At 38.5% G+C, this 12,735-nt stretch overlaps 1 protein-coding gene across 3 annotated transcripts in view; it reads right to left on the reverse strand.

The window, feature by feature from the left end:
• The window catches only part of lnx2b (ligand of numb-protein X 2b), a 32,462-nt gene that overhangs the window by 6,317 nt on the left and 13,410 nt on the right, over positions 1 to 12,735 (reverse strand). For all 3 annotated transcript variants that reach the window (XM_047354550.1, XM_047354552.1, XM_047354551.1), the window contains exons 3-6: positions 10,023 to 10,216; positions 6,943 to 7,142; positions 2,167 to 2,589; positions 473 to 610 (exon numbers count right to left, since the gene is read on the reverse strand). In XM_047354550.1, coding sequence (XP_047210506.1) covers positions 473 to 610; positions 2,167 to 2,589; positions 6,943 to 7,142; positions 10,023 to 10,216 — 955 coding nt within the window. The remainder of the gene's footprint in view (positions 1 to 472; positions 611 to 2,166; positions 2,590 to 6,942; positions 7,143 to 10,022; positions 10,217 to 12,735) is intronic.

Genomic DNA, 12,735 nt, shown 5'->3' on the forward strand with positions numbered 1-12,735 from the left:
TATGCCACCCTAACTCATGAATATCAGTTTTCACCTTTTTGTGCTGGAGGTTTCATCCTGTTAAAACAGTGCTCTTTCTCTCCATTGTTACCACATGCTTGCTCCGCATGGGGGACTGCATCGTAGAGAAGATTTAATGTACTAATATATGCAAGTCTCGCCCATTGACTGCTGGAGATAGGCACCAGCTCCCCGTGACCCACTATGGAATAAGCGGTAGAAAATGACTGACTGACTGACTGACTGACTATATGCAAGTCAGGTATTTTCCTGATGTTCATATAATTATAAAAATGCTACTGCCAATTAATTACATACTGAATACTGCAGATGTGCAATTTCTCACACAAAGAACCAACACTTTAAACTGATCATTGATGAGTTTTGAGAGGTAGCCAATGCAATAGGAAGTGGAAGCAACACAAACAAGTAGGCATGAAGACAAAAAATCAGAAACGATGTTTTATACAACCTTCAAGTAGGTGGTCTGCCGTCTGAAGTACTGCGGCTCAGGGGCCCTTCTCACTCCTCTGCTGTGTTGTCCCTCTCTGCTGCTTCCTCCTTCCTCTGGAGGTCTCAATACGGCAAAGTTCACACACTTTTCACTGTTCTAAAAGACATGGGGAACAAAAGAAAAACATTTGTTTTGATGTAATCCATTAGTCTGACATCTCAGTAAGACCATGACAAAGAAGAAAGAAGGTAGAGACCTAATCAGAGTAGGGTTCATTAAATATGTCAAAAATAAGGCTTTGTTGCAGATTTTTTATGCTCCGATTATTGCTATGCTCAGATAAATTACATTTTTTACCTGTAATCTTTTTTTCAGGTCCCTTACACTGTGATTTTTATATCTTAGTGTGACAGTTTTTATTAATGGAGCACATAGTTGAGGTCCTGGGTCAGATGAGAGCAAACACTTATATTATTCTATGATTAGGTTGCACTATTTCACTAAACACCTGAGATGTTTGTATTTTTGAAATACCAGTGACCTCAGATATCCGCTACCAAGCACAACTAAGATTATTGCTTTTGTGCCTTAATCTAGTAGGATTCGTACTGAGGTCCAGGCCCGCTGTGCATGGTTTAGGATGTCACTGGAGCGTCAAGGTTTGTTTCCCCTGCAGGAACCTTTTCCAGGATCCAGGATAGTTTTCTGGGGCCATTTTCTATGCAATCCAGGACCCTGAGCCAAATCAGATTACCAGGGATCGAAACCTGTTTTAGAAGGCGGTCTGTGGCTGAATGTGTGGGACACAGTGGCTTTAAATATTTAAGATCTGTTGACTATTACAAGCTTCTTTTGATTTAGAAGCGATTTTGATTTAGCTTCATACTTAATTGCTGTGGTAACCAATCTGTAATCTGGACCCAAACTCTGTTTTCCTCTTGCTCCACAGGCCAGTAAGGCAAGTAAATATGGAAGTCTGGGTTAATTGAATTAATTTAAGGTATTTTTAAGTCCCACCTTTCCGTAAGATCTGGAGTGACTCTACATACGTTATTAAGTGTAATTGCTGTGACTGAATCATTAGTTATAACTTAGTGAAAAGTGTTTTTTTTTTTTTTTTTTTGAGACATTTGAGTGACAGTACAGCGATTTTAAAGCATGACCCTTATGAAACACCTGAAGATATATCCTGTATTTATCTGATTTTACAGTTTTTAAATCTCATTCTGGACTGGATGGAGAAACATTTGTTCCTATTCTGTATACAAAGAACCAGCACTCACTGTGGTATTCTAGTTTTGCTATAATTGATTTTCTTTAAACCTGTGCACCCATCATTATAACTCAAGTTCATCAGTTTTACTTTGATTCATTTGACATGTTTTTTTTTTTATAAAAAGAAAATGATATATGTGAAAGAAAGAAAGAAAGAAAGAAAGAAAGAAAAGAGAGAGAGGGAGGGTGAGAGGGAGGGAAGGAAAGAGACAATGAGATATGGAGTAAGGTATGGAAATAAAACCAGTTCTTTCATTTTTTCCCCCTCTATACTTGTCCAGACCTGGAAAACACTGAAATCAAATTCCTGACTTTTCCAGACTGTGTTGGAGACATAACCAGACGTTTACTTGACAAATAAAAATCAAGGTTCTAAACCAATAGTAGGCTGCAAGTAAAAACATGCTGTTAAGCTAGTAATATCTTTGCACCTATACCTGTATGATCAGGGCAGCGCTCTCAGGTGTACCATGCATCAGATCTTGTCCGTTTATGGCCAAAACTTTATCATTATTACTCAGTTTTCCATCTAGGGCTGCCAAACCACCAGGCAATAGGTCCAGGATAAAAACGCCGCTCTCATCGGACTTCCTGATAAGTTTGATGCCGAGCGGTTCTGTGCGGTGCGTCTTTGTCAGCATGACATGCAGGACTTTCCCGGGGTTGTGATCAGATGGACTGTTCCCCTGAGGACTAAGAGAGGGTTGGGAGGCGGTGGAGGTGGAAGGGTGATGATCGGACCGTTGGTCCCTTATTTTGAAGCCTTTCTCCTGCATGACAGTGAGCCTGAGGAGGGAGGGCTGCTCCAACATTGCAATGGCGCGAGAGTGAGGAACTGCTGCCAAGTTGACGTCATTCACCTGGAAACAGAACACCACAGGGAAGAAACAACAGTCAATGGGAACACAAACACTGAACCACAAACTCCCACTAGATAAAGGTGCATTTATTTAGTTTCAAACACTAATAAATGCCTCTATTCTCAATGCTATTTTACTTTAATAAACTTGAAAGTGAGCCCCTTACAGGTGGGGGAATTGAGTTTCAAGAGCTTTGCAACAAAATCTTTACTCATCTTCCTCATATCTCTTACATCCACAGAAATTAAAACAATTGCAGCCATAGTTTGGTATCCTGAAAGCAAACTCTTCATTGGCAGGTTCTGTGTTTAATTTTCAGGTTTAGCATTGCTTCTCAGAGAAAACATTGCTGATGTTCAGTTTACAGACGCGTCTCACACCTGGGTGTACAGCTGAAACCAGATATTCACATACTCTGTACTAAAGAAACAAGACATTTGTCCCCGACTTTCTGACATTAAATCAGAATAAACATTTCCGGTTGTAGGTCAGTTAGGAGGACCATCATTATTTCTGCTTCCTAAAAGACTGAAAAATGAAATATATATATATATTTTTTTTTTAGAGAATTTGTTATTATTTTCTTCAAATTCAGAAGTTTACATAAACAAAGTAAAAATTTAAGAAAGCTTTGGAGATGATGTCATGGTTTAGTAAGCCTCTCAGTTATTAGAAGGAACACCTGTGGGTGAATTATAAAAGGCAACACCTCAAACACACCGCTTCCATGTGTGACATCATATAAAAATAAAATGATCAGCCAAGATATCAGGAGGAGAACTGTGGACCCCAAGTCAGGTTCATCCTTGTTTAAAATTTCCAGATATCTGCATGTGCATCTGTATAAACAATTATATACAATTGAAAGACCATAGGAATGTCCACCATAACATCCTCCAGGAAAAAAAAGAGCTGTTTTGATGTGAAATACAAATCTCAATCCCAGAACAAATAAATCTAAAGATGTGAAGATGCTGGCTGAGGCTGGTAGGAGAGCGTCATTTTCCACAGTGAAAGGAGTAAGGCTGAAAGGCCACTCAGAAAGGAAGAAGCCATTACTCCACGAAGTTAAACTTGACCCTAAAAGTAACGTCAATTACTTAGAAAGGAGTTTAAGGATGAGAAAGTCAGTGTTTTGGAGCAGTTATCATAAAGCCCTGATCTCTGTCCTTCAGAAGATTTGTGGGCAGAGCTGAAAAGGTGTGCAAACCTGGCTCGGTTACCTCAGTTCTGTCAGGAGAAATGGGCCTAAGGTTCAGCAAACTATTGTGAGCAGCTTCAGGAAGCATACCAAAACCAGCTGACCCAAGTCAGTTTAAATGACAGATCTACTAAGAAAATATAAGTAAGCTTCTAAATCTGAAGAAAGTTAGATAAAAAAGAGAAATCAAATTTTTATGGTTATTATTCTGGATTCTTTTTCTATTCTCTAATAGAAATTATTTTTGGTCATCCCAACGGGCCTAAAACAGACCTGTATTTTTATACAGTGTATGTAAATATCTAATTTCAACTGAATGTATATGGAGATAAAACCAGAAATAATGAAGATTGAAGTAAAATCTTCAAAATCGCTTTTCTATATATAAATCTAGCATTGCAGCAAATTTACATGGCCTTGGTTCTACAAACATGTCCAGCGGAAAAACATAAACAGACGAAACTCAACACCTCATCACTTTTCCTTTGAAAACGAAACAGCAGCGAGTCAGTTGGTGACACTGGGCAGGTGAGGTTGATCTCTCTGAAATGACGTGTTTGTGTCTGGTGAAACACACCCCATTACCATGGAGTTAAAACTTGTTTATCTTGAACATCTACTGTCCCTCATTCCCTCACTGAAAAAGAACTGTTTGTTTTCCTATGAGAAGTTTTTCATTCAAAACCATGCTGGGATGAACGGTGTCACGCTATGGAGAATTTCCCACACAGGGGCAGGAAGCCTGCCTGTATTACTACGAATCCACATGTAATCAATGATACATTTGCATATTTATTTAGGAATTAATCACCATTCAAAATAAGAAATCTTTTTTTATGGAGATCACCTATTAACCCTCCTATTGTCCTTAAATACAGTCATGTTACATCGGACTCTTTCCTCCTAAATCACAGATGCACTGAATAAACATCAGGTAGGCAAAAACGGCTCAATGGCTTACAGCGCTGCCAGATTTCCAAACATTTAACAACACTGTGCTACCTGTTGCTACAGAGAGATTAGGGACTATTATTTACATGTTCTTCAGGTGCTTTAAAGGTTTTTAGAAATTGGCTGCTTCTTTAAAACTTGTTTTTTATGCTAAATTTATTTTTTTCATAAGTTATCCTTTGATCTGAGGTGCAGTGTTTGTGCATTTTCATCGATTTCCTTATTTTTAAGTTAGTTGACCGAATTAACCAAAGCATATTCTTCCTACAATGCTCCAAAATAAGGAGTGAAATGACCGTGACTAGCCTGTAAATGGATTTAAGGACAGTGTTCACTGATACAATATTTGAACTTCAGAAAACCTTGAAAACTGTGAATCTATACCAGTTTCAAACATCTAGATTTTAGAATAGTATTGTATATAAATAAATATGGTGGGAACCTACATAGAGAAGTCCTGACCAGACTTTTTGTTTCTCCTGATACTGACCAAAGTCCTTTAAAATTAGGCATGTACTGATATCAGGTCCCAGTCTCGTACAACACTGGAGTTTAGAAAACCAATGCAGTGTACGGATGAAACCAGATACTTTTTATAAATACAATGTATATAAACGCATTATCTTTCCTTTTCTCACTGTCTGACATTACAACAGATTCAACTTTTCATGTTTTAGGTCAGTTAGGATTGCCATGAGTATTTCTATTTGCCAAATACCAGAATGACGACAGAGTTTGTTTTACTTTCTTCAAATCCAAAAGTTTACATATATTCTATTAGTATTTGGAAGAATTGCCTTTAAATTGTATGATGTGGGTAAGGTGTCTTAGGACTGAGATTAGGGCTTTGTAACGGCCACTTCAAAACACTGACTTTGTTGTCGTCGAGTCAATTTGTGCCCAAGCTTTAACATTCTAGCTGATGTCTTGAGAAGTAGCTTTCATATTTCCACATAAAGTTCCATCCTGATGGTGCTTTCTATTTTGTGAAGTGCACCAGTCCCTCCTGCAGTAAAACGCCCATGTAACATGATGCTGCCTAACATTTGCAGTGGTGTTCTGAAACTCTTATGCTTTCTATATGTAACAATCGTCATTATGGCCAAACTCTTCAATTTTAGTATAAACAGACCATGTCTTGAAGTCTTTGTCCCTGAGTGCATTCAAAAAATGCATTGTAAACTTTGTGTTGCTTCTGGAGTAATGGCTTCTTCCTTTCCGATTGACCTTTCCGCCCGTGTTGGTACAGGATTGCTTCACTGAGAATAATGAAAATACTCTGTCAGGATCTTCACAAGATCTTCTGCTCTTTTCTGATAAATTCAGCTACAGCAATCAATAGACTTACATCTCGTTGCTGCTGCTGATGTTTTCATCTGGGGCATTTCTCAGAAGTGCTAGGCTAACATTGGCATGTTTGCTCTATTTTTGGTATTTGGATTATTGATAATTCGGCCCATAATATATTTTATTGTGGTTCCAGTTCCAAACGAGGACCGAAAAAAGATGCAGGAAAAGTTGTTCTTTTGCGTCATAAACTCGATGCCTTGCTTTAAATGCTAGTGCAGGGCTGCACGATATAAAAAAAATGTTGCGGGCGCAGCGCTGGTGGTGTGGGGGTTAATCGCGCGACCGTATGCGGAGGCCGCGGTCCTCGGGGAGGCCATCCCGGGTTCGAGTCCTGGACCCAGCGACATTTGCTGGGTGTCTCCCCCTCTCTCTGCCCCTCGTTCCTGTCTGCCTATTGTCAAAGAATTAAAAAAATGGAGGCCACTAGTGCCGAAGAAATATCTTTAAAAAAAAAAGTAAAAAATCTTGCGATAGTGATAATATTAGTAAATTTTGCGAGACTATGAGCTGTGACATGCCTATTTTCTTCTTTCCTCCCTCCCATCCGTGCTTCCATCACTCTGACCTTTAACATTTTGGGCAATTTGTGTCTGGTGTGAGCATCTACTTCTATGAGACTCTGTCCAAGTGGCTAAATATTACATCAGTTCATAACACCTGGAATATATCAGCCAACAATTAAAGCACTCCAAACAGTCCTTTCGGATATGAATATTTGATTCAAGCGTGTTGGATCAAAAACATCTGAGAGTTGCAGGACTAAATTTTGACACCCCTGTCTAACTGAACTACCCACACTGAAAAAGACAACATTGTGCGAAACGCAATTCCAACACATTTCTTGGTCCCACCTCTAAGATATGGTCCCCTGGAGCCAGTCTGCCATCACGAGAGGCTATCGAGTCCCGGATAACCTCCTGGACCACTATGTTTCCCAGTGGTGTATCTTTTCCTCCGACAATGCGGAGGCCCAACTCCTCCTGGGGTTCGTCTCTGAACAGCTCCACCACGTTGGCCTCGGCCACCAGACTGGACCGCAGGGGCGTGTTGTCTGCAGGAAAGAGAGGAGCAGAAAACCAAGGGGAATGAACAAAGCTACTTTTATTATTTCTGAAGCAGAAATCAGGTCATTTATTTGGTTCTCATTCAAAGCTAGCTGATAAACATATGATAAAGTAATTTTAAACTTTACTTTAGCTGGATACAAATATCTCCATGAAGAGCATGTTTTTATTTCATTAATTTCGTTAAGATTTTGTACTGCATTTGTAATATTACTATTCAGGCTGACGACTTCATGTCTTTGAAACTCAGTTCAGTGGATTTCCTGATAACTTTTGCTTGTTTAAGTATTTGTTTCTTTATACATTAGTTTCGCAATTTAAAAACTGTTTTTATATTCAGCTAAAAGTAAGAACAATTAAGGTCCCTGTAAACGTTATACACATTTTGTCATATTTACCTAATGTTTCATATCCTGACTGCTTAAAATAATAAGCTTTATTCAACATTTATTCACAGAAAAAGAGCTAAAACCAGATATTTACATGTAGTGTGCTTTATAGAAAGAAAACATGTTTTGCTTGTAGGCATGGTACAGTCCGAAAGGTTTAGTCTGATTTAATGTCAGACAGAGAGACACAAAAAGGTTATGTATCTTTGTATACAACATATGTAAATATCTGATTTCATCAAAATACATTTTATGCATCACTGGATATCTTATTTAACAGGGTTTTAAAAGAATGGGTTCAGTACAATCTTTGTAGAGAACTTATTCCAAAAGCCTTGAAATCCATCAGGGATAATAAAACCTAAATATTTGAATAGCATCAGACATTTGTTGGCTTTCAGAAAAAGATTCATCAGAGTGTAAGATCAGAAAAATTAATAAAAACCAACAAAAATCTTTACCACTGCATCCTTAATTAAGGTATGAGAACAAAAATAAAACGTACTGCTCAGAGCTGCAATTCTGACAACTCACATCTTATCTGCACCAATTCTAACAAAACAAATTGGTTCGGTTTCAGATCAGGGGCAAAACATAAAGGTAAACCCACTGCAGCACCTTAAAGTATGAGGGACACCGCTTAACAAAACCCTGCATGGACGGATTTCAAAATAAAACGCTCTGCTTCCAAAACTAGAAGAGGTCTGAGAACATTCTTTGATCAGATAAGATCAAGATGATTGTTTTGGTGCAGGTGGTATCCTGCATGTTTGTGGAGCACCTGGGCAACCAAGGTAGGAGGGTCCAGACAACAGACCACAGAGGTGCCAGCGTCATAATAAGAGGCTCCATGAGAAGAAGATAAGGAGATAACGTTTACATAAATGGTAAATTACTGGCTGACAAAACGACAAGATCCAACTTCAAACTTGGACTTGAGTCAGCTGTAGTTATTTCACAAAGAAACTGAGAACAAAAGGTTGAGAAACGCAAAGCAAAGACAAATAAACAGCTGAATACATCGTCTCTGAAGACTGAGATAAATATTTTCCACCGAAAGAAGGACTGAGTTGCACATGAGAACCCAAGCGAACATTAATCATGAAAGGTCAACAAAATGTTCCCTTTAATTTTACTTTAGGTGAGACACCCATCAACTCAACCTCACATATAGGAATAAGACAGCAGGATGCTGTATTATCCGCCAGTTGTGTAATGTTTAACAGGAGTGTGCTGACCTTTGGATACAGCACTGATAATGTTAAACCCCCAGCTCACTTTTGTTTGACTTCAACACGACACGGTTGCATAACGCAGTTAAAAATTAACTTCTTTTTAAAAACAATTACCTGAATTCATAACACAAAGCCACGTGTTCACTGCAAAGGAAGCCTTTGTAAATGTAAACACTATAAAATGTAAAAGAGGTTCATGGTATTTTCACAGATATAAATCAAGAAAGTCGATCTATTAGCTTTTATTTAAAAACAGCTTGTCAATTCCATGAGTCTCTAGGGTTTTTCTTGACGGGATATTTTTCCAAACAGCTGAATTGGCATATTCTGCAAATACGAGAAAAAATATATTGGTCCTCCCTTCAGCCTCCTGACCAGCAGTGCAAAGCAACAGGTGGGGGAGGGTCAGCGCTGCTTTGCTCTATGCTCCATATAGCTGGAGAAAACACCAGTCACTGCAGCACTTTCTCTGGCATTTTATTAAAATAAGACTTTAAACTAAAGGAATGGTTCTATTTTAGCAGTTTTTAAAACCTCAGAATACCTTCTGGTAACTGACCCCCGTCTAGACACACGGGCTTAACCTTCAATGCTGATGCCGTGACGCCGGCTTGTTGTGTGTAAGCACATGTTCACATGGCGCTAATCTGTTTCTGTTTGGGCTGTGTGAATTCCCAAATGGAAACAGAAGTGGCTCGATACGGACATTTTTACACCGTTGAGAACAGATAAATAAATGTGTGAAAGGGGTTAACCAGAGACTGCAGAGATGAAGCAAAACGGATGAATCAGCATGTTGATACATAAGCAAGAAAACTTTATTTCAAATAATGTACTGCGAGTAATTCCTTGTGAGTAATAACAAACTGAGACCAAACAGCTGGAATTTAAGGGACATTTATCAGCTCAGGTGTGTTGCTCCGTGATGTGGGTTTACTGTTGCTTTAAAGGGTTTTTCCGATGATGAAACTGTGTGGTTAAAACATCTGTGAGCTGGTACATGTTCCTGCAGCTTGGCTGATGATTCACCTGGGCTTCAAGAGAATCACCTCAAACTAAAAACAGTAACAATGTGTCCTCACAATGATTCCAGTAATGAATACATCTACACTTAAAGCAACAAATACTATTAACTGCCACTGAAGCACATAAGAAGCTTTTGCAAACGCATTCAGAGAAGGATGTGGTCGCATTAAACATGTTTTCACAAATAACAGGAATGGGTGATAAAATGACTCCATACCATCCTCGATTTCCTCATAAGCAGGATTTATCAGACCAGGCTCAGACTGATCCCTGGTGAAATTTCCAGACAGCGTAGCTGAATGTTTTGCATCTCCAGATGACTCTCCGTCAACCTTACGTCCTTTTATTTCATTCCAGGAGGGCCTCTTCCTCTTCTCTGCTTCTTCCCTCAGCCTCTTAAAAACAGGACATCTGGAAAAACACAAAGACCGCACATAAGAGGATTTATTCTTAGAAAGAACAATATCAGACTATAAATAAACAGAAAGAGACGGTGCTAATTGGGTCATAATACATGGAGCTGCAGAAATAGATGTTTAAACAAGTTTAGACAATAAGGGATGCTAAGAAAAGCAATGTACCTATGAGTCAGACACCTCTGCTGCAGAGCAGGGAGCTCAATGTGAAAGGTTATGTTTCATTTACTTAGAGATCTGGGCTTGCTGCTCGTCTCTCATTCCTGAACTTTGTATCCTTGTTGTTTGCACAGAAAGGCAGCAGGAGGGCACTCTGCCTCTCATTAATAACTGCGTAATGTCTGGCAATAAGCACCACACTGGGCATGTGCAGAGCAAGACGACTGACCTGTGCCTCGTCTTGAGCTCAGTAATTATAAAGCTGTGTGTTCAAGCTTGAACTGTAGCGACTAAAAGGATAGGGTGATTTAAAAACGGACTTCTTTCTCCATGGATTAACTTCTGTTTATTTAAAAAAATGATTTGCCACCCTTCACAGATTGTTTCTGTTTTTGCCTTTTTGTCACAATTAAATGTTTCAGGACATAAAAACAAAATATACTATCATAAAAAGATAACCTGAGTAAGCACAGCATGCAGTTTCCAAAATATGATTTCACTTAATGGGAAAAAAAGCTTTCCAAACCAACCTGGCTCTATGTGAAAAAGTAAATGAGCCCTAATACAAATAACTGGTTGTGCCACCCTTGGTGGGAACAACTATCATGAAGCATTTGTTATAACTAGCAATGAGTTGTTTACGTTGCAGTGAAGGAATTCTGGTCTACTTCTCTTTCCATAATTATAATTCAGACACGCAAAAAGGCTGTTATTTCCACTGCTGTCTAGTCAGTCCACAAAATGTTTTCTGACTTTAGGGTCTATAAAATATTTTTCTGCAAATGTGAGATGTGTTGTTTTTGGTCAGCAGTGGTTTTTGCCATGGAACTCTACCATAGATGCCATTTTTGTCGAGTTTTTTTCTTACTGTTGCATCATGAACTCTGACCTTATCTGAGACAAGTGAGGCCTGCAGTGCTTTAGATGTGGTTCTGGGTGGTTTGGTGACCTACTGTGGTTGAAGCACTCTTGGGAAGGTTCACCACTGTTCCAGGTTAGCAGCATTTTTTTGATAATCGCTCTTATTATGACTTCATGGAGTCCCGAAAGCTGATAAACGTCTTTGTAACCCTTTCCAGAATGATAGATGTCAGTGACTTTGCTTTTCTTTCGTCTTTTAGTTTCTTTAGATCACTGTATGAGGCTTTGCTTTTATACACCTTTTAGCCTACTTCATGTTGCCAGATAGGTTGCATGTAATTTGTTTCTTGATTGTTCTGGCAGTAATTAGGCCTGGGTGTCACTAGTCACAGTTAATTTATGATTAAACATTTATTATTTCCTTTCTCCATTGGATCAGGCATTTTCTGATCCTCTTAAATTATAAATACAATCTCTTCTAACAATTCTTTTTTTTGCAAATTTTCTGATTTGTTATGTATATTAAAAACACAACTTGTAAAATATGATGGTCCACCAAGTCATAATATTTCATACATTTTAAATTCAGGAAAAGTGGATTCGTTGGTTCCCTGTATCGCTTTCTACTTATGATTCTTGCAGCTCTTTTTTGCAAAACAGAAGGGGAATTAGTATGTTTTACAAGCCTTCCCCCAAACTTCTACACAATAAGTCAAATGAGGATGTCCTTTAGCTTTCAGTCATGCTGTGGTGAGGGGTTAAACTTGGAGGATTATTGATCACCATAAGAAAATGTTTCTTCCTCTGATGAGTTTATGCCAGATGTTTCTGTGAAAGTTAATGTTGCGCTGCTGAGCACACAGAACACAGAAAGGGATTTTCAGCATAGAAATCTGAAGTCTGGTTGTTTCCTTGAGCCTGTCAGAAAACACTAAGTGGATTAACAAAGGTGTCTGTGGATGCTCTGTTTAATTGTGCCATGCCCTCTACTCAAATGAACTGAGGCGGTTATGTTGTATTTAGGATATGTGGCACATTGTACTCAGTGTAGTGCCCCATCAGTGGATTAAAAACACACCGTAGTGTGCTGGGTATCCGGTCACCATGACCACCAAACTGAAGAGTGGAGCTTGTTCATGAATTGCCATATCTTTTACAAACATGCCACTATGATATTAGGAAAAACTCATACAGGTCCTTCTCAAAATATTAGCATATTGTGATAAAGTTTATTATTTTCCATAATGTAATGATGAAACTTTAACATTCATATATTTTAGATTCATTGCACACTAACTGAAATATTTCAGGTCTTTTATTGTCTTAATACGGATGATTTTGGCATACAGCTCATGAAAACCCAAAATTCCTATCTCACAAAATTAGCATATTTCATCCGACCAATAAAAGAAAAGTGTTTTTAATACAAAAAACGTCAACCTTCAAATAATCATGTACAGTTATGCACTCAATACTTAGTCGGGAATCCTTTTG

The sequence above is a fragment of the Girardinichthys multiradiatus genome, chromosome 23 (assembly GCF_021462225.1).
Source record: "Girardinichthys multiradiatus isolate DD_20200921_A chromosome 23, DD_fGirMul_XY1, whole genome shotgun sequence".
NCBI classification, from domain to species: Eukaryota; Metazoa; Chordata; class Actinopteri; order Cyprinodontiformes; family Goodeidae; genus Girardinichthys; species Girardinichthys multiradiatus.